Raw genomic sequence first — 16,522 nt, 5'->3', positions numbered from 1 at the left:
CATAGAAGGAAGATGAGGGTTCATCTCTATGTATAAGCTATGTATTCTCCATTTCTTTTGCCTTAGTGAAATATTTGATTGATTCCCTCCCGTGGACGTAGATCCAGTTGGATCGAACCACGTAAACGATCTGTGTTTGCTTGTGTTCTTTTTCGTCTCATTTCTATGCCAGGAAGTACATATCTCACAACAACTTATTAATTGAATTTAACAGATTTAACGCAGGAAAAAAATATATATATTTCAAATAGTTTTATGACAAAAACCTCTAATAAATTTAAGTGGATTTAATCTAAATTGAACCAAACATTATTTAATGATATTTAAATTTAACAAATTCCAATTTATCGGATTTACTAAATCTTATTTAACTCAAGTCCTTCTTGCACCCAAACACCCCCTAAGAAAGAAGTCACTCTACTAATAGAAAAAATCCTATGGCAAGAACCCTATATATTACTATATGTGCATTATAAAGCATAAAACAACAAATAAACGGCAGCCAAGCAAAAACCTAGAAGGATATAAAAATTAATCAGCATCACAGAGCAGAAACTTACTACCAACTTCATTCCCACGCACATATACCTTATCAGATCAGTGATTGATGTAATTGGTAAACCAAATTCTTTCGCAAATTTCTTCAAAAATGGAAACTTTGCCATGGAACCTTCAGCTGGATCAATAATGGCGGACAACAGGGACACCGGGCGCAACCCTGCTAACACTACCAAATCAACTGATGCCTCAGTGAGGCGAGCTCTCTCCAAAACGCCACCTTTGCTGTACTTGAGAGAAAGGAGATGGTCAGGTCTTCTGAAATCTTCTGGCTTAGAGTGAAGAGAAGAATGTTCAGCAATTGTTCCTGCTCTGTCTTCTGGTGATGCTCCGGTTGAAGTGCCTGTTCTCGCATCCTTAACAACAAACAAAATTCTCTGTCAAAAAATGCCGTTGGAAAATGAAAGTCGATATTTAATTTTCATAAAAACGAGAAGGATTCAGGCATTCTTTAACTCTTTGGGTTTTAGTTGCTTGCCAGAGTGTTATGATGTGAAGTTTGGTTGTGGCGATCAATTGGTCACTCAAAGCTCTTTGTTTCATCCATCAAGTTTGATTGTGAGTTTGTGGAGGGGTTGTTCCCCCTATTTTGATTCGGGAGAGTTGCACCAAAAATTATTTTTGTACATAAAACTCCGGCACCAAGAAGAAGCGCCGCTGCGACTAGTATAACGGAGCGTTTGACAATACAACGCCTAGGAGGAGTGCCACTGTGCCCGTCATGGGTCCAAGAACCCAAGTGTTTGGCAATGCAGTGCCCGGAGGTAAACACTCCTGTTCCTAGTGGAGTGCCCTTCTGTTTTATCGTGGAACCACAGCGTCGGTAATTGAATTCAGGGGTTTGAGGCTTTAAGTTTTGGCTTCACTGTAGGCATTGGATTTCAATTGTTCCATTGTAAGGAAGAAGAGAATGATTGTTCGTGGTCTCTAAAAAGTGCAAAGAGGCTTGAGTGTGGTGTAGTTTGTATAATTCTCCCCTTTTTTTATACTAAATTTCTTGGCGTAGCCCGACTCAACGATTTTTTTTCTATTCTAGGGTTTTTTCACATTAAATCTTAGTGTTATTTTGTGTTTCCTGTGTTTTCTTGTTGAGTATGCTTTTGCTCAACATTCTACTTCAGATATGTCAAACTAGTTTCAGCAAAATCTCTCACGATAAGTGGATTTGATAGAATTAACATATGACAAAAAGACACTGCACAAGACATGAATTTATAAGCTAAAAGGATAATCAAATGGTAACAAGCACTACAAGATGAGGCTTGTTGTGAAAGGGAAAGAAGTACACTCTTCAGAGTTATTTTCTCCTGTAGTGAAGATGACAATTTTTTGAGTTGTGTTGAGCTTAGTAAAAATGAAAGGCCTATATTAGGAAGAAAGTAGATGTGAAGACAACATTATGGCATGGTGACTTCGAAGAAGAATTATATGTGATGCAACCACAAGGATATGAAGTTCTAGAGAGAATAGACAGTCTACAAATTGAATAAGTGCTTTTATGGTTTGAAGCATGCCCTAAGATAGTGATACATGAAGTTCAACTAGTTTATTTCAGAGACTAGTTACAAAAATTACCAAACAAATCACTGTTATTTTATTAAACATTTTGATAATTGATATATTATACTTATTTTGTATGGATGACTTGCTAATTGCAGGAGCATATATGGATAAGATTAAGAACTCGAAGGAGCAATTCTTAAGCAAGTTTAAAATGAAGGATTTAGGCTCAACCAAGAAAATTCTCAGAATGAGAATTAACACAAAGAGGAGTGCAGATACATTAAAATTGTCTCAAACGGAATATGGTGAAAAAGTTTTATACATGTTCAACATGAACGAGGCAAAATCATTTTGCATCCTCTTAATTAGTCAAATTAGGCTATTCAAGAAGCAATCGCCTAAGTCTAAAGCAAAGTAAACACAAACGAAAAGAACCCCGTATATTTTAGTTGTTGGAAGTTTGATGTATGTGATGATATGTACAAGATCAGATATTGCACATATAGTGACAATGGTTAACAAGTACGTAGAAAATTCAGGAAAACATAATTGGGAAGCAGTGAAGTTGATTCTCAGATAGTTAATCGGAATAATCAATAAAACACTCTACTTTAGAAGTACATGGATTGATCAACATGGTCATGCAGATTCAAATAAAACATGTGTTGTTAATGATAGAAGAAGTAAAACAAGTTATATTTCACTTTGGGAACACAACAGTGAGTTGGGTTTTCAGGTTACTAAAAGTTGTTGCTTTATCAACTACGGAAGCTGGGTATATTGTTGTTATCAACATTTAGAAAATCGGATCGAACCGGCCGATTCGGCTATGAACTGACAAGTATTTCGGCTCAGGTTGGCGACCACCCCCACATCGAACTGGATTGAATCGACTTAGAACCAACAACAACGGGCCAGTTTGACCCCTAAATGAGAAATTGTGATTGTTTACATTCATACCATTAATTTTATGTAATTTACATATGTAACGACTAAACTCTATTTTTTTACATTTATACCACCTAAATCACTCATATCACATCAACAATATTACTATTACAAAGAAATTCAATTTACATACATGCCACCAAATTTTATTATTTACATATCTAACACCTAAACTCTACTTTTTTTATATTTATACCACCAAAATCATTCATATCATATAAAATATTACTATTTTTAAAAAGTGAAATACATGTTTTCATGCTTAAATATTTAAATATATAAGAATTGAATGTTATGTGAATCTTATCTATTGTTAATTTTAAATATATGTATGATTTATTAGGTCGTTCGGGTGACCTTTGGTTCAACCTTTGAGCCTTAAACCTCTCCTTCTATCGGTTCAATGCCCGATCCGATTTTTAGATCCTTGGTTATCATCGAAACTATAAAAGAAATGATTTGACTATAGGGCTTTATGGCATAACTGAACAAACAATAATAGAATGAAAAACTTTATAGTGACAATATGAGTGTCGTTCATCTAACAAGTAATGCGGCATTTCATGATGGGATGAAACACATTCAACTAAGCTATAATTTCATTTGTTTACCCATAAAAGATGATCAATTATCTTTGGAGAAGATATGCACCACTCAAAATTCTGTAGACTTGTTGATTGATGTTGTAATTGTTGAGAAATTGAAGCAATGTTTGGCTTCAATTGGAGTTTAGAATAGTTGAGATTGGGGATGCACCACACTATTGTTCGTAACTATGAAGATGTTGCAGATTTAGAGGAATGGAATTGAATGCAATCAATCGCCAAGTTGAAGATTGTTATGATGTGGATCAGTGTTTAATCATGGAGATTAATTAGTCACTCAAAGCTCTCAATTTCATCGATCAAACTTCACATTGAGTTTGCTTGCATCAAGGGCAGTGACCGGAAGGGTCACCGAGCCTGATACATATTTTAGAACAAAGCACTCGAAATTAAGGTGTTCAGGAGGACTAGTGCCACTGCGCCAGACACAAGTCCAAGAACCAAAGCATTTGACAAAGCAACGCCATGAGATGAATGGTCGGGTTCAGGGGCAACGACCGGAAGGGTCACCGGGCCTGATGCATATTTTGGAACAGAGCACTCGAAAATAAGGTGTCCAGGAGGACTAGCGCCGCTGCACTATACACAAGTTCAATAATCAGAGCATTTGACAATGCGACACCATGAGATGAATGCCCTAACTTTAGGTGTTATAACTAACTAAAAGTGAAATACACCGTTTGGTGCATAACGTCTAAACATTAAAGTGTTATAAATGTAAATATCAAAATTTAGATGTTAGATATATAAACACAAGAAGAGAAAGAAGCTCTTGCAACCAAGGGAGGGCAAGAACGTATTCTTCCCCTACAACCCACATTTTTAACTACTAGTGGTTGCAATCCATCATTATCATTAACATCGAAACAATGGTATCTTAATCTACATCTTCAATTTGTATGAAAAGAAGATTGTAATAAAATATTCGATTTCTTTGCAGTCATAGACCTCGGTAAATCTTAATTACATCATAAAGTTGCATATTTTAAGATTATAATCTTTGGTTTATTCATTTTCCTATTTGTTCAAATTTGATCCGCATATTCTTCCAAAGAAAACGCTCTGTCCAATCACATTTATATAGCAAAGAATGAAACATACCACCATGACTGCATAAGCTGCAGCTGAAGGGCACTCAGCTCCAGTAATGGGAGACATCAACGGAATAACATGTCTCTCCAGGTCCTCCTCCTCCGTTCCCACCGCTACAATGCCGGATCCATGCTTAATCATGAAAGCAATGGCCTTTGTGCTTGCAAGAGCTGCTGCCATTATAAGATCACCTTCTTCCTCACCATTTTCATCATCTACAGCAATCACAAACTATAGGATAATGAACACAATTAACAAGAACAATAGTTCTCTTTCAATGTTCTCTAATCAATACCCGAACAAAAAACTACTCAGATTTTGTAGCAACTCTATCAGAAACTTAAATGCTAACTAAAAATAAAGTTTTAATACCATAACAAGAATCAAAATCACTGCTTTTGACTCAGAAAACTCATCTTGCATTTGAATCAGACCTTTCCTTGTTTTAAAGCTCTGATAGCTTCAGCAATGGATGAATAACCTTCTGAAGGGCGGTCCGGATCTCCCTCTGCATCACTGACAAAGAAATCTACTGTTTCCTGAGTTATTTCAGCGTCCACTGTTCCAAATGAAGAGCCGTTGCGCTTTCCCTCCGGCAAACCTTCTGAAAACTCTACATCCTCTGCTCCATATTGAACAGCTCCACAGGATCCAGTTTTCTCCCATCTCTTTCTGTATAATCCAGATTCCTGCGTATGAAAAATGAAGGTGTGCTGGTAGCCTACACATCTGCAAAATAAAACAGAAGAAAATCTTCATGAAATTGCTGCGAGGAAGATTTATTAGTGGCTCAAGTAATTAGTTACCTTGTGCTTATGGTGGAGCAGAATGAGAAAGGAGAACTCGGTAGAAGGCACTTCATGACCGAGTGGAGACAGGAATTGCAGATAGATCCAATGGCTCCAAAAGCCAAAAAATATATATTGCCTTATCTGTTGCCGCATTATGTTCATCAACATTTTCGCCCTTTGGTTCTGATGAATTTGGTAACCGTGAGTGTTGGAGAGAGGCTGACCATATGTTTCAGATATGATAAAAAACAACTTGTCTTCTTTCAGAACTAAGAAGGTCATGAAAAATTGGGAGTGCAGTAAAATGTCTTTCAGAACTAGCGAAGATGGCTGAATGAGCCTTGCGCCTAAAGTTTAATATCCGGTTTGCTCTGGAATTTAATAAGTTTAATGCAGGAGTAATACCATGTATTGTATTTAATATATTTTGACGTTATTTGATTCAGTATAAAATAAATGAAGGACTTTAATTTTTATTGTTTGGTTTTAATTAGAATGAAAATAATGTATTTAAAAAGTAATGCGTTTGTGAGTTGGTCTGCGGTGAAGCTGGTTGGTGGGCGGCAGGCGAAGGCAGCTGATGGTGGCACCGATGGCCGCCGATGGATAACAGAGATAAGTGGCGACAAGCATTGACGACTGTCGGTGGCTGGTGGGAGACGTCGGTGGACAAGAACACTTTAATTATAGATGTGAATTCAGAAATCGGCAAAATTGACCAAATTCCAAATACAAAGGAAATGTACTATATAATATATTCAAAATTTGATTATATTTTATATCATATTTGAAATTCGGCGGATCAAACACCAAAATACTTAAAAGCACGTGCAAAACAAATACATTGATTTGATTTTTATGCAGGCCAAACAACCCCTAAATTGAGGAGAAAAATTTGCGTGCGTAAGACGTTTGCAGAGTTGCGTACATCAGAGGTTATTCCGTGTTATACCCCCTGTAACATCTCTGTAACGTACGTATAACCCTCCAATACCCTCTGAATAACCTCCGATGTACACAATTCTGCAAAAGTCTAAATTGAGAACTGGGGTTATGGAGACTCGGGTTTATTATTTATTTAATTTTATTTTCTTATTTCATGATATTAAATAAAAGTTGTTCGGAATAAAAAAAAATTGAGCCTTTGTTTATTTATGTGATGGTGGCAGCTAATAAGATAATGATTGTGACAGTGGCAGTGAACCACGGTGAGTAGTGTTTTTTTTTTTTTTTTTTGTTAAATAATTTAATTTATTTTAAGAATAAATATAAATTTATTTAAAAATTAAAAAAAATTCTAAAGAAAGCCATAGTTTCTTTTAATAAAATTCTTTACATGTTGTGTGATGAGTAAAAAAATTCCTATTTATTTACATATATAACACCTAAATTTTACTGTGGAAACCCACAAAACCTCTTGGGCCAAGACCGATATTAACGGGCCTTCTTAAGCCTGGTCGGCCCATTTCATTAAAGATGTCGTCCATTTGCCGAAGTCTCTGCTGTCATATTCCGATCAACATGTGGGTCAATCGAGCACCTCCACAAAGTTCATCTAGCAACTCAGCTGTCGTGTTGACATGCCGAACTGGTATGTCAAACTGCCAACTATCAAAATAATTTGACGAGCTCATGCAATGTGTAAATTATGAAAGAAATTGATACCCGAAGGTTAGATAAGAACATACATGCGTTTATATCTATTTACAGATCGTCTGACATCCATGTCATCTTCGTTTTTCACAGAAGATTCCCGGAGACGACTTCCATAGCGCATATCCATTCTCTTATACCATTCCATTTACAAAAAAATATTACATCAGTACTACGCACGTAGAGTAACGTGCGTACCCAATGAAATCACGCCACGATACCCCGCGCGACGCAGAAAAAAAACGGCGCAGTAACACGGGGAATATTCTCCCCTGTGTTATTCATGTGTTATTGTGTGTTATTCATGTGTTATTCATGTGTTATTGTGTTATTATAACACCAGGAATATTCTCATGATACAATAACACATGAATAACACACAATAACACAAGAATAACACGGGAGAGAATATTCCTCCGTGTTACTGCGTCATTTTTTTCTCTGTCGGGAATATTTCTCGTGTTATTCAAGTGTTATTGTGTGTTATTCATGTGTTATTGTATCATGAGAATATTCTTGGTGTTATAATAACACAATAACACATCAATAACACATGAATAATATGCAATAACACATGAATAACGCGCAATAACACATGAATAACACAGGAGGGAATATTCTCCGTGTTACTGCGCCGTTTTTCTTACTCCGCCGCGCGAGATGTCGTGACGTGTTTTGATTGGCTACGCACTTAAAAATAAAGTGCGTAGTACTGATGTAATATTTTTTCTCCATTTACAGACATTTCCTGACTTTCATGAGCCCACAAGCAATACGGACCCGACTTTCTAAAAAGATTCACTATTTACTTTTTTATATTTATACCATTTAATTATTTTATATCACATATGCATCTTTTCGTGCAAGGGGGTATATGTAAAAATTGAAATTTAACATATATATTGTAAATTTGAAATATTTTGGAGCTGTTTAATAAGTTGTAAAATAAATATATAAATTTATTTATTTTTATTTATAATATTAAAATTAAAAATTAGTGGCGGCAAAGGATGGCTGCAGCAACTGTAGACTACATTAGAAACAAATTAGAAGTTGAATATAATTAATTGAAATTTTACTTTTATATTTCATTTACTAATACAAACATTTAACATTTTTTAAAAAGCGAGCAGTATCTCAATTTTGCAATAAAATGAGCGGTCTCATTGTATCATAAAAATATTCTTAATGTCTTCTAGAGAATTCGATGTGATAGACTGACGAATTATTATCTTAACATTGCACGAGAATCTCTCAGATACTAAGTTGTTAAAAGTGACAACTCAGAAATAATCTAATATAGCTTGATTAGTACAAGTGCATGCCTTGTTACGAAAAAGGGTCATTGTAATGTAGTTTTCGTGTGTAGGAGAACTCGTTGCACAACAATCGGGAGCGATTGCAGTTGCTAGAACTTCATCGCACTGCCTTCAAAGTGCGTCCTTTCCAGGTGTTCAAGATGACTCGCTTCTTTTCTGAATGTTTCGCTACTCCACCTTGTCAGCCACTACTTCGCACAATGCTTAGTTACTTTGCAATGTGGCTCGTTACTCTGCACCATGCCTCGTTACTCTGCAATGTTGGTTGTTACTCCGCACGACATTTTATTACTCCGTAACAATATTGGTCATTAACTCTAGCAATGCTTATTTTTATTACAAACAAGGTGTGGTCAACGGTTTGTGACGGCGACCAACAAGCTGTGATCCATGGTGGTCGGAGACGATGGGATTGGAAGAGTTTGTCAGATCTTTAGTGTAGAACATTTAACTTCAACTCCATCTCTTTATGATATTCCTTTGAGCTCAATTCTTCGTCCCCCCCCTCAAGAAGAGGGTCGTGGCAGAGCCACTTTTATAGTCAGGGAGAAACTCCCCAAAAATAAGAAAGGAATCCAGATCATGCTATTCGATGGTCTGGAGAAGTTCCCTCAAATAAATAATATTTTTGGGACATTTGAGTGTCTTAATAAGGCCAAAATTGACTGATCTTGAGCTCGTTGATTCGTCTTGTCGAGATGCTCGATTTAAATGCAAGTTTGTTAGACTTTTAAATTATGCACTGAAAGCCTCCAAAAGTGACTTATTGACTTGATCCAGGCTCGATTCAACTCAGATCAAACCAAAATTAGTACAATTGTGTTCGTCTCTTCAAATTGGTCAGTTTGATTGTAAGTTTACTGAAATCAAAGTTTTGGATTATCTTTAATGTGAAACATTTCTTGCTTAAAAATTGCCTTGAGATTTGTGTCATACCCCGAGATCTATGAAGAATGATAAAAATTTATTGATGTCACCGTATCATATAAATATATTGATGTCATCATATCAATTATCTCACAAGATTAGGGGACCGGCTCCAACCTGTTTGAATCTCGTCTTTCCATATATAGCTTCCATTTTGTTGACGGATTGGGTCTAGGACAACGAAGTGGGTCGGAGTTGTCTGACGTGTCAGGGGTGTCACTATCGAGCTTAGCAGAGCGAAGCGAGTCATCAGGTTAGCGTGTCAACTAACAAGTAGAAATAAGTCATCGGGTCAGAATTGGTTGCTGAGTGCCGCATCAGAGTGGGTTTGCACGTCAAACTGTGTCACCAGGTTAGAGTCGGTCCCCTAGTCTTGTGAGTTGCACGGTGCTAGTTGAAATGTAAGCCCATAGATCACGATCCATGGGATGCAGATTGGATGGTGATGTCGGAACGCGGGGCCATGAATCGAAGGGCTAGGGATCAATCAGTGGGATGCTTATTGGGATGGCAAAATATGCACCATGTTAGTGATGCAAATGCTACAACGGGAAATCGTGGCTTGGATGGATCCAAAAAAAGGCATGTGCTACGTTTGAACCACGCACCCGCGACCACAGACAACTCCGACGGCTAGGAGTTGCAGCACAAGATATGCTTGCAGAACCAAGGGAGCCAAAATTGTATGGATTTACGGGCTATGAAGGTAAATTGTGGGAGCCCATATCGAGTGGCTGAGATTAGATCAACACACTAATATGGATTTACAAAGATTTTGGCCTTCTTTATGCAATTATTAGCCCTTGTGAGCCTATAATTAGAACAAAAAGTGGAGAAAAGAGGTGGATTCTCCCAGCCTATTTCTGTACAATCAAAGAAACTCCCCTATGGCATTACTGTTGCTCACCTCAGGGTCTCATAGCCTATTTATGCTATCAATCAAGCTCTATTTTGAGTTGCAATCACCCTTTATGGAGGAGATTTTCACCATTGCTATTAGAGCTGTAAACGAGCCGAGCTTGAGCGAGCTCGTGTTCAGCTCGTTCGAAATGCTCGTTCGAAATAGCTCGTGTTTAGCTCGTGTTTAAAATCGGCTCGTGAACACAGTGTTTGTGTTCGACTCGATTAAAATATTCGTGTTCGTGTTCTGCTCGTGTTCGGCTCGAAATTGGCTCGTTAAAATTAAATTGAAAAAATAGATGTAAATTGTGGGATTCGAACCTGGACCAAATATATACAAAATAAGGGATTAACCATATTACCACATGAGATGCTATGATTTAAATTTAAATATAAATATATATAATATATTATTATATAAATAATATATGTAATATATTATTATATAAATAATTATATAATTTTTTTTATTTCGAGCTAAAACGAACCGAACACGAGCGAGCAAAGAACTGTTCGTGTTTGGTTCGTTTATAATTCGAGCTTTAAAAACTTGTTCGTGCTCGGCTCGTTTTCTTAACGAACGAGCCGAACACGAGCTGTTCACGAACAACGAGCTTTTTTGACAGCGCTAGTTGCCATCGACTTTACTTAAGAGATTTTGTTTGTAGTGATCACACTTTTCAGATGAGATTTTTTGCATTATCGTGGCATTTTTAAGAAGACACTTCTTGTGTTGTTGAGATGCAAATATATAGAGAATCTCAACCTCATAGAAATCAAAGGAAATACCAAAATTTTGAGGAAGCGATGACAACACTATTTGAAGATGAGTTGACTCTTTCTATGAGGTATGAAAGACCTAGCTTATGAAGATTCACCACGTCTTTAGCGACCACAAGAAGGTGAATGGCTACAAAGCAATAAACATATTATAATTGGTGAATCAATTAGAAAAGTGTTAGGATGACTTATTCTCCATGAAGGTTTTCATCTCCCAGCAACACTAAAAAGTAATGGATATAAGGGCTAGCCTCGACCAGAGCATGGAGATTTTACAGACCCTTTAAGCAAGGATGTTGGTTCTTTAAGAAGAGAAGATGAAGCTGGATCACATTGCTTTGGCATATAATTTTGTCAATGCTTCCAACAAAGGTTTTATCCATCATACTGTTATATTAAAGCCGACTTTAAGAATATGCATTAGATCCATAATCTAAAAAATCTCCGTTGTGGCTTGTGAAGTGAATAATATGAAGGTGTCTCGTAAGATTTAAGGCGTACTTCTGAAGATGAGAATGACATTAAAGTTGATTGATGTCTTTATTTTTGGTGTCCGCTTGTAGCTTTTGTACTAGTCTGCATTTGTTCGTGCATCTTTATTTTACGCTTTTTCTTGCACTTGTATCGATGCTTTGTTGTAATCATTGATATTATCTAGTGGTTTTTACTTGTTGGCTATCTTTCCCCGAGTTTGAAGTTTTACTTTCTCATTTCTGCTCGAGCTTATGGAAGTTGACTCCGTGTGATTTGCCTATCGAAGGAGATAAAAAAATGTCAAAAGCCTTGAGTCAAACATTGCCCAATTTGAGTGTTGTCTCCCAATAGGAACTTAGTGAAATCAAACTCCTTCGAGTTTTATAGCCCTCTGAGGGTCTTTGACTTCTCAAGTATGTAGAACTCCACAAGCAAAGTTAGCAAATGCACTTAATATAAAGAAAAATTATGCACCTTTTTATGCCTTTAGAAGCATGCACTTTTCGAGGCTTTTGATGTAATTGCAATGTTTGAGGTTTGTGCCTTCTAAGACCTATCCCTTTCGAGGCTTTTGATAAAGTTGAACCTTCTGAGATTTTTGATGTTCCAATGCTTTTTGAGGCTCGTAGCCTTCTGAGGTATTTGATGTACTCGTACTTTTTGAGGCTTGTAGCCTTCTAAGTTCTTTGAGTGGAGACCCTATCAGCCATTTGCTATCATTTAGTCTTTCTAGTGAGGCTCTTGTTTTCACTAGTAGTTTCCCATCAAGACTTGTCTCCTGAGCTTGTCTTTCAAGTCATGGTAACTTCCCATCGAGACTTATCTCCTGAGCTTATTTTTTAGAAGTACCATAACTTCATATTGAGTTATGCATCATGGGCTTGACTTTCAAAGGTATGACATCTTCCATCAAGTCTTGTGTTTTAGGCTCGACTTTTCAGGGATAATTATCTTCCCATTGAATTTTGTCTCATGGGCCTGACTTCTAGGAATATGAGTAGAGATATTGTCTATCATTTGTCCTCAAGGAGTCTTTCTACACACAAATCTTTCACAAAAGAATAAAGACATATTCATTGATAATAAAGAAAAGTTATTGAACAATAGTTCTCTAAAACAATAACAAAATTCTTCCTAAAAAGAAAATTAAAATCTTTTACTAAAATAAGATAACTTATAATTTTACTTCTCATTCGATAATCCCAAAGATTTTCTACTCTCATCACATTATTCTTAGAAGTAGTGATCCAAGTGACTCAGACGCATCAAACATTCAATTTCTTCCATTAAGTAAGAGTATCTTTATATTGAATGCTTTTTTACATGGTAGAAATGAGAATATTGTGACTAGTCTCCACTATTTTAGTTTTTTAATGGTCTTGACCACTTGATGACATCTTTATCTTTGATGGCCATTAGGATGTTGACACGTGAGGTGTTGAGTGATATCTACTCTTTTTCTAATTCAGGCTCACATCATTTTTTTTGCGACTAAAGGTGGAAATTCATAGTTCCCCTATGATTCAAACTTCTTTCATGTGAGGTTTGATCGAAATTCCCAAAGTTATTCTTACGTTTGCCACAAAATCACTTGAATTACTCCTTTTGTGCACTGATGGCCTCATCTGTAGTGATTTGAGCTTCGACAAGATGGACAAGATCAACATTTGAGTGGACTGTCTATCACATCAATGACAAGTAGAAAGATCCTAGACAGAGCCTTCCAAGAAAATTCTACTCTCAATAGTTCAGGATCCATCCCTGGGATTTGATAAGCTTTCATAGAGAACCGACAAAAGTTTCTTGAGTGATTTCCCGTCTTTTTGGTGAGTTCTTGATAAACAAGCTAAATTTTTTATGATCCTCATCTTTGCTATGAATTGCTCTATAAATAGCTTAACAAACTAGTTAAAGGTATGGATGGTCTCCTTTCCCTTTGAGAGAGTAGAATGAAGTGCTAGTTTTCCCTTTGAGCGGAGCAGGGAACACTTGATAGAGAAGCACATCAGAGACACATTGAATATGCATGATGGTTTGATAGTGGTCAATGTGCTTGTAGGGGTCAGTTACCACTTCATAAGAATTAATTTTTGGGAGTTTGACATTGTTGGGATGTGGTTTTGGAGGATAGCCTCGACCAAGGGTGAAGACTTTAAAAATTACGATAAGCAGGGAAGTGATCCCTATTCCTCATAGGAATTCTTATCAAACTAGGCGGTGTAGCTCATCACAGATCAAGTTTTCTAAAGCAAAAACAAGAAGCAGCTGACCCAAGTTATTTGTGAGCACGAGAGGGTTATCAGTTGGTCTAGCTATGCAAGACGGATTAGTGGGACTCGCAGTATCTGTGCGGAGATGATGTCATAATGAAAAAAGATGGTCCACAAATCTTGACAAAAAGACAGTCAAATGCCAAAATATAAAAATAAGATCGACACTATATAGGCAGTTGCACCTACATAAGTGCATTGTTAGATTTACGCTAAGAATAAAAACATTCATCCATGATACCATCTTCTCATTTTCAGTTCACTTGCAGTCAACACATTGACAAGCATGACTTGTGAGTGCTCCACATATTCCTTGTTGAATCTTCTCCAACATGCTTTGATAAAAATTGAAGCGCCTCTACATGAGAGTTAAATGTGAGTAAACCCTCACTTTCTAAGCTTGCCTTCATTAGATGCATTACCCATTGTTTTTCACATCTCAGATGTCTTGTTATTAGTCTGACTATTTAGATATCTCTATGTTCATCAGCAACTTACTGCTTACAACATTTCAAAGTCAGTCTTTAAAAATGACAATTTCTGTACTTTTGCGGAGTAGAAAAATGTAAATGAAATATTTACATTTTCAAATTATCCAAGCTAGTTTGTTTCCTGTACTAACGGATATAACAAAATGAATGTCTTTAATGTAACCTCATTTAGCATTCATTCTGAATTAATGGAGAACATGCATGCTTACAAACAATTTCAAGTAATTGTGAAATTTACTATGTAACACAGATTATTCATTTAATTAAATTTTTTTTTTCCACATAAGCTGTTTACAAAACGCACTAACCAAACAGCTAAACTGCTTATTCAGAACAGGGGCAGAATTGTCAATTTTTCGGAATCAGTTGTTTTCCATAAGCGTCAACCAAACAGCCAGACAGCTTATCCGGATCAGCTGATAATCAACAGATTATCAGGATAAGCTGCTTATCAGCAGAAGCTGGATAAGCTGCAGCTACCCCAAACAGACCCTTTATCTTCTATAATTTTATTTTGTGTTAAATAGCTAGATATTAATTTTATATTTACTAAATTAATTGTTCATTTAGATCCATCAAGTAATTGTTTGGCTGGGCTCAACTCGATCATAAATTAAATAAGCATAATTTTTAAAATGCATATGATCTAAGAAACTTGATATTAAAAAATTAAAAAAAAACATATAATATATTATGAATTAAGTCAATAAATCATCATTAAACAATTATTTTATATAATTACCCAAGTAAATAATAATAATTATTTACTTAATGATGATTAATAAAGTTTAATCAAACAAATATTTAGACTTTGAATGAACATACATGGACAATAAATGATACATAAATAAATATACCTTTTGAATTATTTTAATTCAATGCCAACTGTTGGTGCTCTTTTTCAATGATGGTTTATCTCAAGGCCACATAAGAGAATAACAATTATATATTGATTAATTCCATGCCTTCATCCAAAGGCATAGAAAGATTGTATGTAAATAGCTTTTAGATGTTGCTCCACATGGATCAACCTTTTGAACAATTCACATGAAATGCGGTCTGTTTAAAATTAAATATAATAATAAATATAAATAAAATTGTATTTACATACCAACCACCCTATTCCTATTTATTTACATAATTAATACCTAAATTTTGTACTTGATATTTATACCACCCAAATGTCTCATGAAAAATTATTTCGTACAGACAGCATATGCAGATCACGACCGTCGATCAGTTTTTTTTCTTTTTTTAAATATAGTACAAATGGGACCCACCGAAATACACATTTGCTCTGATAGAGTGTCGAGATAGGACAGCTTATGCATCTTTACATATGCTGTTTGTATGGAATAATTTTTCATGTCTCACACCACATCAAAGCATCACTACTAGTATTAACTTTCTAAGAAATATAGAATTATAGGTATTAGATATGTAAATAGAAAGCAATTTTGTGGCAGGTATGTAAATTTTTTATAATCATAATTGTAAAAATCTCTTTTTTTTTTATCTTTCCAAAAAAAAAAAAGAGGAAATCCTTTGATCGTCAAATCTGTTTTGATGCATAGTTGCCCTTAGAAAAGAGAGAGGAGAACCCAAGCTCAGGCATTTGAATCATTACCATCGTCCCATGGTCTCTTCTCGGCTCTCGTCTCGACCCTGTCTGCATGATTCATGTTATGAACATTGCATTCTCATCTCTCCTCCCTCTCTCTCTCTCTGTTGCATGTTTTGTAGTAACAAACTTCTCACTACCCACTCTCTCTATCCATCTTCATCCCTGCCTTTGTTTTTGACTTGTCTGATCTCATGTCCTCATCAGTCATGAAAGATTTCATCTTGCTTTGATTAGTTCATCTTGACTCTCTTTGTTCTTCCTCGGCCATGGGGCCCGTTAGAGGTTTCAAGAAGAGGAGGAGGGCCGAGAAGAAGGTTGAAGCTACGGCGCCGACGGCTGTAGGCGAGTATTCACGCGATTGGTGGGACGACTTCTCGAGAAGAATTACAGGTTTCATTACTTGTTATTTTGCTCTTTGGGCTTTCTTTAATGAGGTTGTTGTTACTGCTCCCCTGCGCATGTCTGATCAATGGGACCCAGTCCGGCTCTTTTGTATAGATTCAAGCTTTTGGAATTGTGTGGTTTCGTGATTGTTGGTGTGTTAGATTGAGTTTCTCGATGGATTTGATGTTTGTGCCGCATTTGAG

At 36.2% G+C, this 16,522-nt stretch overlaps 2 protein-coding genes across 3 annotated transcripts in view; one reads left to right on the top strand and one right to left on the bottom strand.

The window, feature by feature from the left end:
• Nucleotides 1-5,743, bottom strand: part of LOC110018692 (monofunctional riboflavin biosynthesis protein RIBA 3, chloroplastic-like) — an 11,545-nt gene extending 5,802 nt beyond the window's left edge. For both annotated transcript variants that reach the window (XM_020716095.1, XM_020716096.1), the window contains exons 1-4: nucleotides 5,513-5,743; nucleotides 5,141-5,435; nucleotides 4,716-4,937; nucleotides 589-914 (exon numbers count right to left, since the gene is read on the bottom strand). In XM_020716095.1, the coding sequence (XP_020571754.1) occupies nucleotides 589-914; nucleotides 4,716-4,937; nucleotides 5,141-5,435; nucleotides 5,513-5,568 (899 nt within the window). In that variant the 5' untranslated portion in view covers nucleotides 5,569-5,743. The remainder of the gene's footprint in view (nucleotides 1-588; nucleotides 915-4,715; nucleotides 4,938-5,140; nucleotides 5,436-5,512) is intronic.
• A 10,127-nt stretch (nucleotides 5,744-15,870) lies between these two features.
• Nucleotides 15,871-16,522, top strand: part of LOC110018671 (protein ALP1-like) — a 40,489-nt gene continuing 39,837 nt past the window's right edge. The window contains exon 1 of the mRNA XM_020716059.1: nucleotides 15,871-16,325. Coding sequence (XP_020571718.1) covers nucleotides 16,202-16,325 — 124 coding nt within the window. The 5' untranslated portion in view covers nucleotides 15,871-16,201. The remainder of the gene's footprint in view (nucleotides 16,326-16,522) is intronic.

The sequence above is a fragment of the Phalaenopsis equestris genome, unplaced genomic scaffold (assembly GCF_001263595.1).
Source record: "Phalaenopsis equestris unplaced genomic scaffold, ASM126359v1 Scaffold000030, whole genome shotgun sequence".
Taxonomy (NCBI): domain Eukaryota; kingdom Viridiplantae; phylum Streptophyta; class Magnoliopsida; order Asparagales; family Orchidaceae; genus Phalaenopsis; species Phalaenopsis equestris.
This window is presented reverse-complemented; position numbering and strand designations above follow the sequence as displayed.